At 42.9% G+C, this 13,680-nt stretch overlaps 1 protein-coding gene across 3 annotated transcripts in view; it reads left to right on the forward strand.

Annotated features, from left to right (window-relative positions):
* Positions 1-13,680, forward strand: part of LOC139576034 (copine-7-like) — a 39,354-nt gene that overhangs the window by 4,850 nt on the left and 20,824 nt on the right. For all 3 annotated transcript variants that reach the window (XM_071401637.1, XM_071401638.1, XM_071401639.1), the window contains exons 3-5: positions 6,929-7,111; positions 7,357-7,431; positions 11,190-11,264. In XM_071401637.1, coding sequence (XP_071257738.1) covers positions 6,929-7,111; positions 7,357-7,431; positions 11,190-11,264 — 333 coding nt within the window. The remainder of the gene's footprint in view (positions 1-6,928; positions 7,112-7,356; positions 7,432-11,189; positions 11,265-13,680) is intronic.

Genomic DNA, 13,680 nt, shown 5'->3' on the forward strand with positions numbered 1-13,680 from the left:
TGTTCTGAGGCTTTGGCAATAATGAAGCTTGGCTGATAGTGTTGAGCACACACTAATCAATTTGTCGCTGTGGTAATGCAATAAAACAACATTTCATGAGGACATTAACCTGGGTTCTCTGCAAACGGAGCATTTGAGTAGTTTACATAACTCCCCTGAATTCAGCTCGAGCATTAGGAGGTGATATAATTGATACAATCTAATGCTCCGAATAACCATATCATCCATGTCAGTGGAGAATGCATCTCAAATTGGAACGCAATGGGCTGAAGGTGTGCTGAAGGAACAAAGATGGATTTCTTTGGCAACCATCTATAATTCAAACTGCCTTATAGATATACAGAATATCAGTCATATATGGCGGACTTCAAATTAGGGAATTCGGCTATTTCAGAGGTATAAAATCATGCACACAGCCATGCAATCTCCATAGACAAACATTGGCAGTACAATGGCCTTACTGAAGAGCTCAGTGATATTCAACGTGGCACAGTCATAGGATGCCACCTTTCCAACAGTCAGTTCGTCAAATTTCTGCCCTGCTAGAGCTGTCCCGGTCAACTGTAAGTGCTGTTATTGTGAAGTGGAAACTTCTAGGAGCAACAATGGCTCAGCCACGATTTGGTAGGCCATACGAGCTCACAGAACGGGACCTTCGAGTGCTGAAGCGTGTAAAGATCATCTGTCCTCGGTTGCAACACTCACTACCAAGTTTCAAACTGCCTCTGGAAGTAACGTCAGCACAATAACTGTTCTTTGGGAGCGTCATGAAATGGGTTTCCATGGCTGATCAGCCGCCCACAAGCCTAAGATCACCATGTGCAATGCCAGCGTAGGCTGGAGTGGTGTAAAGCTCGTCGCCATTGGACTCTAGACCAGTGGAAATGCGTTCCCTGGAGTGATGAATCACGCCTCACCATCTGGCAGTCCGACGGACAAATCTGGATTTGGCAGATGCCAGGAGAAAGCTACCTGACCGAATGCATAGTGCCAACTGTAAAGTTTGGTGGAGGAGGAATAATGGTCTGTTTTTCATGGTTCAGGCTCTTTAGTCCAATGAAGGGAAGTCTTAATGCTTCAGCATACAGTTACATTCTAGACGATTCTATGCTTCCAACTTTGTGGCAACAGTTTGGGGAAGGCCCTTTCCTGTTTCAGCATGACAATACCCCCATGCACAAAGCGAAGTCCATACAGAAATGGTTTGTCGAGATCGGTGGGGAAGAACTTGACTAGCCTGCACAGAGCCCTGACCTCAACCCCATTGAACACCTTTGGGATGAATTGGAATGCCCACTGCGAGCCAGGCCTAACTGCCCAACATCAGTTCCTGACATCACTAATGCTCTTGTGGCTGAATGGAAGCAAGTCCCCAACACAATGTTCCAACATCTAGTGGAAAGCCTTCCCAGAAGAGTGTTATAACAAAAAGAGGAGACCAACTCCATATTAATGGCCATGATTTTGCAATGAGATTTTCGACAAGCAGGTGTCCACATACACCGCATGACTAAAAGTATCTTAACCAGTAGCGGTGCGTGGGTAAAATCACTAGGGAAGCCAAGCCAGATAAAAAGCCATATTACATCCTATGTGTTGTGATAATTGCGTTGTTTGATCTATAACCTGTTAGTTCATATGCCTTGAGACTGTGATATATAAGCCTTAGGCCAAGACAATAAGAAGACACAGTTGCAGAATAAACTGAACCACACCTTTGTTTCATAACAAAACCCAAGAGCATCCTCTGTCTGGTCAAGTCCACAAAGCATATTGCATGTAACAAACAGTTACATGACCTACAGCATGGTCAAGAAAGTTCATCTTTCTGACATTTTCAGACTACTAAACAACTACAATTTAGAACCACGGAGAGTTACTGCAAGTCGCAAAGAAAACAGGAGCTGCTGCCACTATTCCAGCACCATTTCAACTTCAGCATTTCAACATCATCAAATCACCTACAGTGACAACTAAAAGATACCAAAAACTATTTAGTCCAATCCATGTAAGGTACATATGACGTGGCTGTCCATGGTTCTGATTTATTTGTGTGTGTGTGTGTGTTGGTGAAAGTATTTCATGTTGACTAAGTTTTCTATGACTGTCATACAGTACACTCTTATTTTTTTGCTGTCCTAGTCTACCTGGCTAAAATTATTGGCGCTAGCCCAACTTCCTTTCATGGGCAATGTTAGCCTTCTACATTTAGCTACATATTGAACTTCCATCCTCTCAGTCCAGGGGCACAATGTAGTTTATGGTTGGATCATAATTGCCTTTATAATCATTGGCCAGTACAGAGAACTAAGTAAAACCACAAGTCCAAATCCCTATCTCCATCTAATTTAGGAAAGGGCCAATTTTAGCTAGCTAGCTAGCCACCGGAGGACAACAACAAAACGAGATACAACAATTCAAGTTGTTTCTATAGATGCCGTATTTCTCTATGATAGGACTGAAGCCAAATCCAAACTGGCTTCCCTTGACACTTTATTTTGGTACGCCAGGACCATTCACAGTTGAGTTCAATTCTGATTGGCTATTATTTTATACTTTATACTTTTAGACCAAACGCTTGCTGGCTTCCCTTGCGTTCAATGCTACGGACAGCAGCAATGTCGTACTCTTTATGACCAGACCGCATCAAATAGATGGCCTACACATACAGAGACAGAGGGGCGCTGTTTCTCTCGCTCTGATGCTTTCTCCGGTGAGATACATTCAGCCTCTTGCGTATTGAAAGTCAATTATGAAAACCCAGAGAGACGAAAGAGACATTATTTTATGTTTTTTTCTTGGTAAATGATTTGGGAAAGCCTGGCTTCCCTTGGCATCCATCAATACATGCCACTGATCTTAACCATATCAGTGCTGTTGATATACAGTGGCTGAAGCCACTTCATGGTTTTACTAAAGATAGAATTCAGCAAAACAGAGAGCTGTGTCAAGATAGTTGGGCTGGGGAAGAGGCCTTTGAATGAACACTCCCTTGAGATATGATGTCTTGTACTAATCTGTATTTGAGTCTTTGGTGGCCCACTCATTTGCTCTCATCCATCTGAACAGGGAAGCAACATTGTCATGCAAATAATTTGCTCATCCTGCCGAAGGCTGAGAGAGATCGGGTACAGATCTCGCTTCTCTCTCTCCTGCCGAACGAATGGAGCACATTATTTATTAATTTTATTCAATATTCTGCCCATATGAATGAATGTATATACAATATTCTGCCACCAGCCAGCCGTCGATCCCCAGCCAATCACGCACGTGTGGCGGGTGTGCAGACAAAAGACTTGCCGACAAATGAAGGCTTCTGCAGCCTTCACTGTAAAATATAATGCGTTGCAGCGGTGCTTTCATGGACACAAGGGAACAAAAAAACCTCATACATTTTTTAGTTGAAGATGTGATTATACTTATTTTATAAAAGTTAGGTATCAAGATATCGACTCACATTTTTCCTCTCTGAATCCTCCCTCCACCTGTAGCGGTTTTGCATTCTAGTGTTTGTCACTGATACCACCTTCCCTTTATGAAAATGACTTAATGAGAGTCCTCTGTTCTCTGTTGGGTAAAACACATGGTCAAATCATGACATCAGTTATCTTCAGGTCGGGAAGTCGTAGCTCTAGAAAGATGCCCGAGTCTCCGACTTGGAATTCCGAGTTGGATGACCGTTCAAAAAGATTTATCCCAGTTGGAGCTAGTTTGTTTCTAGAGTTCACAGTTGTTTTGAACGCGGCATTACAGCTCTACTCTTACGATAAGTGCCATGGAATTTTTTTATGCCCACAGAGAGTCAGGACACCCATTTTAAAATCCCATCTGAAAGACCCTACTCAGTGCAATGTCCCCTTCACTGCCCTGGGGCATAGAGCCCTACAGTGAGGGTGTCATAATACGCATAAAACCTAGCGGTCAAACAGGGAAATGGTTCCAATCATTTTTCCACCATACATTTTTCCCGTAGGGAATTTTAGAATAAGGGCTGTGTTTCGTATAGGCTTACCCTGGCGTGACTTTTTGACAACCATGTAAATCTCTCTCGGACAAGGTGACTTATAAATATATTAGTCTCTATTTACTCTCAGATTCGAAAATCCTAATTAGCATGAAAGTAGACTACAAATCCAAGCTCCTGCACGTCATCTCTAGCTGACACCTTTGCTAACAGGTATTGTGTCAATTTAAAACTTGCACAAGACAGTTCACAGAATTGTCAATTTAAAGACATTTTGCCAAGTTATTAATTCTTAAATTTAGCTAACATTAGATATGTGTTTCTTATTTAACCAGGCAAGTCAGTTAAGAACAAATTCTTATTTACAATGACGACCTACCCCGGCCAAACCCTCCCAACACTGGGCCAATTGTGCGTCACCTTATGGGACTTCCGATCACGGCTGGTTATGATACAGTGCCTGAGACCGCTGCACCACCCCAAATGATTCTTACATTTACCTCGATTAGGCAGTCTCGTCCAGATCATCATTTCATTTGTAGTATTTTATGATAGCCACATTAGCAGCTAAATAGCATTTCATTTTGGGGTGGTAAATACAGGCAAATATATTGATAAAAGTCACCATGTCCATTTACACGGTTATCAAAACTTCTCGCCAGGGTAATCCTACACCAAAAACAGCCCTTATTTGAAGTATTTCTAAAATCACCTCTGGGAAAAACGATTGGAACCATTTTCTTGTTTGTCCGCTAGGTTTTACGACTCATACTGTGGTACTCTATTGGGAGCTCCTTTGGCCAGAGTGCCCCCTACTGGCCCTCCAACCTCACTTCCAGCAGCATCTGGTCTCCCATTCAGGACCGACTCTGCTGGCAAGCAGGAGAGAGTGAGGAGAGAGTGAGGAGAGAGTGAGGAGAGAGGCAGGAGAGAGTGAGGAGAGAGTGAGGAGAGAGGGAGGAGAGAGTGAGGAGAGAGTGAGGAGAGAGGGAGCTGACTCCCTGGGACCTCAGAGATCCCTCCATACGTCAGACAGTCACCTCTCTGTAGACTCTCCCTGCCACCCCAGATGAATGGGCATCACAGGGGTAGGCATCACACAGGCACAGCCCTTCCTCTGTGGCTCTGGGTAGCTTTCTTCACACACGGAAACTAACTTGTCCGTGTTCACAAATATGTCCAACCAGATAGCACAGGAAGAGATGGAGAGAGAAAGTCTGAGAGAGATGGAGAGAGAGAATGAGAGAAACAGCGAGAGGAGGAGGGCTAGAGAGTCTAATTAAAACATGTCTCAGCTGTTATCTCCTGAGAAATTAACCACTCTTTGTACTGTTTGCAAGGTCAATAATGAATAACAAGACAACCCACCCCCATTCCTCAGGTCACCTGTATCATTATACTTAATAACATTGTCTTTAACACTCTTGAGGTGTCGCTAATTAGGACGGGCAGAGTAGACACTTTATTCTACAGTGATTGTCAGTGAGAAAAGGTGCATGCTTTCTCTGTTGCTTCTCATCAACCATTGTGAGTGTGTGTGTATGTGCGTGTGTGTGTGTGTGTCTGTGTGTGTTCTCGTCAGCTCAAGGCCAACAGCATGAGGCAAAGCAGTAGGATTAACTCCTGAATATCTGAATGTTAACGTGGAAGTGCATGTGTGTACCATGTGTTCCATGTATGTTCATGGCGTTTGGTGTGTGGGGCCCATGTTGACTCTGACTTTAGAGAGCTTTGACAGAGCTGCTGATCAGGGAGCTTCATTCTTGATTTGCGCTCTATGGACAGGTGGGATTTGGCTTTGCTATGGTAAGGTTGTTAGTGAGATTGATGGCTAGGCCTGTATTGAGATTGATGGCAATCTCTAGAGTATTTCTTTTTTAGATCAAACTATGCAGATTATGTCAATTTGCCTTTCATATTTAACTACCTGTGTTTGACAACTTTCTGACTTTATCTTCTGTTTTACCATCACAACTTTTTCCTCAAATTTAATGAAATGGAAAACGAGTAAAACATTTATGGCATTTTAAGTTTCTACCAGATTTAGATTGACAGATGCCTTAGGCTTGAATTATTTTTTAATATGCCTTTTCAATAACTCCAGTTTGAAATCCATTGATTCACTTAAACCATGAAACACTTAAACCATGGTTCAAACACAGCTTTTTAGGTCACTTTAATTTACTGATGGCATCTTTAGGGGACACATGTGCTTTTGATGATGAGTTGACTCCACTCAGAATACCTAGCTTGGAGAAAAATGAACAATCATTTATCTGGTACTGGACATAACTGGATGCTGGATGCTACTGGATGGGACATCATTTGTCTGGGTGCTAGATGGGTACACTGGCTGGGTTTACATAGGCAGCCAAATTCTGATATTTTTCCCAATTATTGGCAAAAGAGCTGATCTGATTGGTCAAAGATCAGAATTGGGCTGCCTGCGTAAACACAGCCTCTGTGCTCCACTGAAAGCAGGTGGCAATGTGGAGAGTTCAGGCATGAACCAGGTGTATTAGATAAACAGGTGTATGAATGTCCAAGCATGGCAATGGATGAGCTGTGTGTTTGCTGAGCTCTCAGCCCTCAGTCCACTAAAATCCTCTCTGCTGTCACTGTCTGAACAAGAGCTTCACAAGATTTACATTTTGGTCTAATCAATAGGAAAACAAACAAGAACGCCAACAGTGGCTGTAGCGGTGATCCAGGTGCAGATGGGTATTTGGCTGTAGTTCCTGCATTTCCATGTGCCCATGAATGCATCACCATGTCCCATACATTAATTAGAATTGCAAATGAACTGATACAATGTACATTGCATATAAAACTGCACTTTTTATGTTTAATTGGTAGGAAGCTCTCATTAGAGAGTTGAGTTGGAGGTCCAAGTTTCTCCAGTAATATCCAACACCGTGTCCACATTCTAATTCTGTGCCTTTTTCTCCCCTCTTGTCGCTTCAGCTTGACAGGACAGAGGTGATCAAGAGCAACCTGCACCCGGTCTTTGCCAAGGTCTTCACCCTGGACTACTACTTTGAGGAAGTGCAGAAGCTGCGGTTCGAGGTCTACGACATCCATGGCACCCACAGTATTGGCACCCGCGATGACGACTTCCTGGGTGGAGTGGAGTGTACACTCGGCCAGGTCCTGTACTGAATGTCTGACCCTTCCACTCAGTTATCCAATGTACCATCTGTTATGTCTAATCAAATCACTCACCACACATAAACTGAATGGAACACTGTGCCGAGTTGCTGCTCACCAACAACAGAGGTCAGAGGGTAAAGGTTAGAGGTCACCAGTCCTCGTCATACTGCTCTCAAACTATTTTAATACTTCTCACTGCTTCACTAGTCACCAGTCATTCATAGTTTTCCTGTGTTCCACAGATTGTAGCCCAGAAGAAGATGGTGAAGCCTTTATTCCTAAAGTATGCGAAGTACGCCGGGAAATCCACCATCACGGTAAGTTTCCCCTATTCATCATCCTATTGATCTCGCTCAGCAGTAACAGTGGCAAGCAAAATCAAATGCAATGACTTGTTAAATCAATTCAAGCAAGTAGCTGATGTGAATCCTGTGATGTAAGGATGCTTCTCTGTACAAAGAATCATGACTCATATACAATATCTGTCATGACAAAGAGAGGGGGACGTTAAAGCCCAGAGTGTTGTTTCTGTTGGATGGTCTCAACACCATCTGCCAGGCCAACATTACATTGCCATACAAAAGGGAACAACACAGAGAAATTGTTTAACAAGCCTGCAAATCTGACCTTTAGTGGAGTGGGAGGAAGAGTCAGTGTTCCTCACTGCTCCTGTTAAATCAGAGGGGCATAGTCTCTGATCTCTCAGTGCCTTCTTCTACTGCAGAGATGAGAGGAGAAAATAGAAGGGGTTTTAACCAAGGAGTGAATCTGATACTGTCAACAACAGACCTTTTGCCTTATTGATACCTATCTTTATTGATTGTACCCTAACAAACTACGCATAAATTGTCCTTGGAGAGAAGGGCTGAGAATTACTTGCTTGTGATGGAAATGGCCAAAGTAAAGATGGCATTTGAGGATCTTTCCCTTCGGGCTAGTGTTGCCATTATGACCATTGATTGGATGCGATCACATGACGCCAGCTTGCTGTGAGGCGGTTATGGGGGATATAATGGGTTTGTTTAAGCACAGTCCTGTAGCAGTGTGGGCTTAATGCATTCTAGTGAATTAGTGCTAACCTGTGTCGTGGTGTTTCTGAAAATGGCTTTTCCTGATATGATAATGGGCCTGGGCTTTGTCAGGTCTGTCCGTGAGATGGATCCCAATGACATGGCGTCTGCCTGTAATGTGCCTGCAGGCTAATCTGGAAGGTGGCAGAACAGCAGACAACAGTTTTTATTTTGTGTGAAAAATCCCTCCCCAGTCTTTGTAACACATCTCTCAGATGTCCATCATGCACATGGGGACATGGGATGTGGAGAACAGTTGATCAAATGGTAGGGATTAAGGTACTGTTGTATGCAGTTACTGTGGCTCCCACTGGCAAGCATCACATTACAATGGTCTTCTGACTGGAACGTTCATAGCCGGGCCACAATCCAATACACATTATGCCTACACAACACTCACCAGGACAATGGCACCATGATATGAGATACAATAAATCATATTAATCCAAGATGCATACTGTACGTACAGAAAGCTTGACAAGCTGCACCAAGTGTTATAGCTTTGCTGTGTTGTATTATTGATAAGCTGAGAGACCCATAGAGTTTGTTACTGGACCATTGCCACACTTCTGTTTGAATTACAGAAACCATACACTGTAGAAATGTTCTTGTTGTTTTGAGTCAACAGATGTTGTTCATTATTGTAGTAGTCGTGCATTTTAACACAGATAAAGTCCTGTTAGATAGACGGCACTTGATTCACTGGCTTACCGGCGTATAATGACACTTATTTAGGAGGTGAGGGGCAGTAAAGGGCCAATACAATTTGTCCTAATGTGTTGAGATGACTTGTAACCTTCTAATTGTTCGTCAGGAGTGGTTCTGAAGGTGAGCAGCACTCACTGTAATGGGCTCATTGTAGTGTATATGGAACTCTTTGGGCTCTGACCACACCATTAGCTATGCAACACTGTGTCTGCTTTTAGTGTCTAATTTTAGAGTGCTCCCTTCTCCCTAAGTTCCTCTCCCCTCTCCCCTCTCCACTCTCCTTTCTCCCCTCTCCCCCCTCTCATCTCTCCTTTCTCCCCTCTCCCCTCTCATCTCTCCCCTCTCCCCTCTACCTCTATTCAATTCAAAGGGGCTTCATTGGCATGGGAATCTTGTTTACATTTCCAAAGCAAGTGAAATAAACAATAAACAAAAGTGAGAAGACACAAAACAACATCAACCAAAAACGATTAGAATTTAACTGAAAATATTGAACTCAAAAAGGTTTAAAAAAGATAGACATTTAAAGTGTTATGTACAGTGTTTTAGCAATGTGCAAATAGCTGTAGTATGAATAGTAGGGGAAGATAAATAAACAGATAAATATTGGTGGTATTTACCATGTTGCTTGTGCTCCACTGGTTGCCCTGTTTTCATGGCAACGGGCCACAAATCTTGCTGATGTGACTGCACACTGCAGAATTACGCCTATCAGATATGGGAGTTTATCAATGTTTGATTTGTTTTCAAATTCTTTGTGGGTCTGTGTGATCTGTGGGAGATATGTATTTCTAATGTGGTCATATGTTTGGCAGAATGTTGGGAAGTGCAGCTCAGTTTCCACTTCATTTTGTGGGTAATGGGAACATAGCCTGTCTTCTCTCGAGAGCCAGGTCTGCCTATGGTGGCCTCTCTCAAAAGCAAGGCTATGCTCCCTGAGTCTTTACGTGGTCAAGGATTTTCTTAATTTTGTGTCAGTCACAGTAGTCAGGTATTTTGCCACTGTGTACTCACTGTTTAGGGACAGATAGCATTACAGTTTGCTCTGTTTTTGGTTGATAATTTACAGTGTGTCAAATTGTTCTCTTAGTGTTTTCTCATAATTTGGTTGGGTCTGATTGTGTTGCTGTCCTGGGCCTCTGTGGGGTCTGTTTGGGTTTGTGAACAGAACCCCAGAACCAGCTGGATGAGGGGACACTTCTCTAGGTTCATCTCTCTGTAGGTGAGGACTTTGTGGTGGAATGTGTGGTCATCGCTTCCTTTTAGGTGGTTATAGAATTGAATAGCTCTGTATGCATTGTTTGGGGCTTTGCGTTGTACACTAAGTATATTTTTGGACAGAATTCTGTATGTAGAGTCTCAATTGGGTGTTTGTCCCGTTTTGTGAATTCTTGTTTGGTGAGTCGACCCCGGACCTCACAACCATAGAGAGTAATGGCTTCTATAACTGATTGAAGTATTTTTTGCCAGATCGTAATTGGGATTACGGTTGACCGGTTGTATATTTGCTTTGATGGCGTAGAAGGCCCTTCCTGCCTTATCTGTTAGATCCTTCACTGCCTTGTGGAAGGTAACTGTCGTGTTGATGTTTAGGCCGAGGTAGGTCTAGTTCTTTGTGTGCTCTAGGGCAACGGTGTCTAGATTTCATTTGTATTTGTTGTCCTGGTAACAGGAGCTTTTTTGGAACACCATTATTTTTCTCTTTACTGAGATTCATTGGGCCCAAGACTGTTCTGAAGGTAAAATGGGGTGCAACTCAATATTAGGAAGGCATTCCTAATATTTTGTACACTCAGTGTATATGTTGAATAGGGTGGGGCTCAAGATGCATCCCTGTCTCACCCCACGGCCCTGAGGAAGGAAATCTGTGTGTTTATTGCCAATTTTCAACTGAACACTTGTTGTTTGTGTACATGGATTTTATAATCTCTCTCTCTCTCTCTCTCTCTCTCTCTCTCTCTCTCTCTCTCTCTCTCTCTCTCTCTCTCTCTCTCTCTCACAAATATGCAGAATAATACACTTTTTAGCTATTAGTGCATTCCTTTTGGGGGCCAACCAAACAGTCTTGTGGACTACGTTTGGACCCAGCTCCCATGCAGTCGTTTGGCCAGCTCTGCATTACAGTAATGGAACCACATCCGTTTCTGGGCTTGAGTGAGCTTTCTGTTGAAGTTTTAAAGTAATAACACTCATGGTCCTGTCCACATGTCATACAACAGGCTGTCTGCCTGGGGAAAATAAAATATTCTCATTGGCAAAAATGTGACTTACTAAAAAACCCTTTTTTCTTTTTTCAGGTACATGCTGAAGAAATTTCTGGCAACAATGGATATGTTGAACTGTTCTTCTGTGCTAAGAAACTGGATGATAAGGTAAGGGATTAGGGGCCTTCTCCTGATGGAAATGTCAATATAGTTCATGGGTGAATTTGTGCTTATTGCTGGCTGTTGAACCTCTCTCCTGTAATTGTGATTTCAAGATTGGATCTATCTCTTTTTGACATAATCAGTCATTAACAAGACAAGAAAGATATACAATGATGATATGGATTTTCTACACATAAATGTAACATTTATTTAGATCCATATGCTTTACACTGTATTTACTGGAGGATATGACATAAAGGCATACAACATACATTTCAGCATTCGTTCTATTAAGTCTGAATTGAACTTGGCTTTCTGTAAATGCTGGTTCCCCGTTGAGACAAGCATTGTGAGAATGGTGTGTCATGGACCTTTGACAGAAAGCCAGAGGAAGATGAGGGTGAGATCAGTGTGTGCGTGTTTGTTTGTGTGTTGGTGTGTGTGTGTGCTAAAGCGGTGTTACGGTGTGGTTCTCTGTTTGCAAACAGCCCCTCCACACAAAGCATCCCACAATGGACCATTGGCCCTGAAGCTCTGCAGGTGTCTGTTCTTCCTACAGCAGCAACAAGCCGTACCCGAACACCTCCACACTTATCCTCTCTCTATCTTTCTCTCTCCTTGTCTCTCAACTAATATCTCCGCCTTTCTCCTTCTCTTTACTCTGCATTTACTCTCTCAGGGTCTTCCTCCTTTTCTCTGCATATCTCTCAGGGTCTTCCTCCTTTTCTCTGCATATCTCTCAGGGTCTTCCTCCTTTTCTCTGCATATCTGTCAGGGTCTTCCTCCTTTTCTCTGCATATCTCTCAGGGTCTTCCTCCTTTTCTCTGCATATCTCTCAGGGTCTTCCTCCTTTTCTCTGCATATCTCTCAGGGTCTTCCTCCTTTACTCTGCATATCTCTCAGGGTCTTCCTCCTTTTCTCTGCATATCTCTCAGGGTCTTCCTCCTTTTCTCTGCATATCTCTCAGGGTCTTCCTCCTTTTCTCTGCATATCCCTCAGGGTCTTCCTCCTTTTCTCTGCATATCTCTCAGGGTCTTCCTCCTTTTCTCTGCATATCTCTCAGGGTCTTCCTCCTTTTCTCTGCATATCTCTCAGGGTCTTCCTCCTTTTCTCTGCATATCTCTCAGGGTCTTCCTCCTTTTCTCTGCATATCTCTCAGGGTCTTCCTCCTTTTCTCTGCATATCTCTCAGGGTCTTCCTCCTTTTCTCTGCATATCTCTCAGGGTCTTCCTCCTTTTCTCTGCATATCTCTCAGGGTAAAACATAATCTTAGTGATTATCTGCAAAATACCGTTTCTCCCCCTTTTTCCTACCATTCCATTTTTGTCTGTAATTTATGAATTTATACATTTCAAGTATCCCGGCTCTGAAAGGCTGCCTTGCAATATCCAAAGGACATGATCGACCTGTCCTTTTCAACTCTAAATTCCTGCGCCCTAACACAAGATGAGGAAATCAATCCAACATGGGGCTCTCTGTGCAAAGACAGCACAGACAGCAGTAGTTTTTCAATAAATGGCTTGACGGAAAAAAGCTATGGAAAATGCATGGTGAGCGCAGAAAGAGGGCGTTTGTTGTCGGTAGAGCATTTAGGAGGGTTACGAAAGATATTTGGCAGCAGATTTTGGGAGCTGGAGCACTGAGGCACCTACAGTAGAGCTGGCACACCCACACAAGGCTCAAGGCAGAAGGTTCATATCTCAGTCAACAAGACTGGAATAACTCTCTGGCATCATTGATTATAGCAGAAATCTTCTTCCTGCCTCTCTATGCTCTCAGAATGCTACTAAGCAAAGGGTGCAATTGGCCTCTGACTCTAAGCCGTGTTGGAGAAAGTTAACAGGGAGTGGCGGTAAAGGTCCGCTTGGTGTGTATTCATCAGAGCAATTTACAGTCTTTATGATTGGCTGATTGGACCTAACCCAGTAGAAATAGGGTCATGATGAGCAATTCCATGTGGAAATAAACACAGATTTCCAATTGCACTGTTTGTGATTTAGACACAAACAATAAAGGCTAATCGAATCTTCAGTGTACATTGGATGCAGGGAAACTCATCAATGGTGGTAGGGTGTGCTTTAAAACGTTTTCTTTCCTTTTCTTATTGACATAATTACATTTCAGTTGCCCAACCCTGTCAGCAAACTACTTTAACTCTTAGAAAAAGGGTTCCAAAAAGGTTATTCGGCTGTCCCCATAGAAGAACCCTTTTTGGGTTCCAGGTAAAAGCACTTTTTGGTTCCTGTTGGAACCATTTTTGGTTTTATGTAGAACCCTCTGTGTAAAGGGTTCTACATGAAACCCCAAACAGTTCTATTTGTAACAAAAATTATTCTACCTGGAACCAAAAATTGTTATTCAAAGGGTTCTCCTATGGGGAAAGCCGAATAACCCTTTTAGGGGGGGAGAAAGATAGTCAGAG

This window comes from Salvelinus alpinus, chromosome 5 (assembly GCF_045679555.1).
Source record: "Salvelinus alpinus chromosome 5, SLU_Salpinus.1, whole genome shotgun sequence".
NCBI lineage: Eukaryota > Metazoa > Chordata > Actinopteri > Salmoniformes > Salmonidae > Salvelinus > Salvelinus alpinus.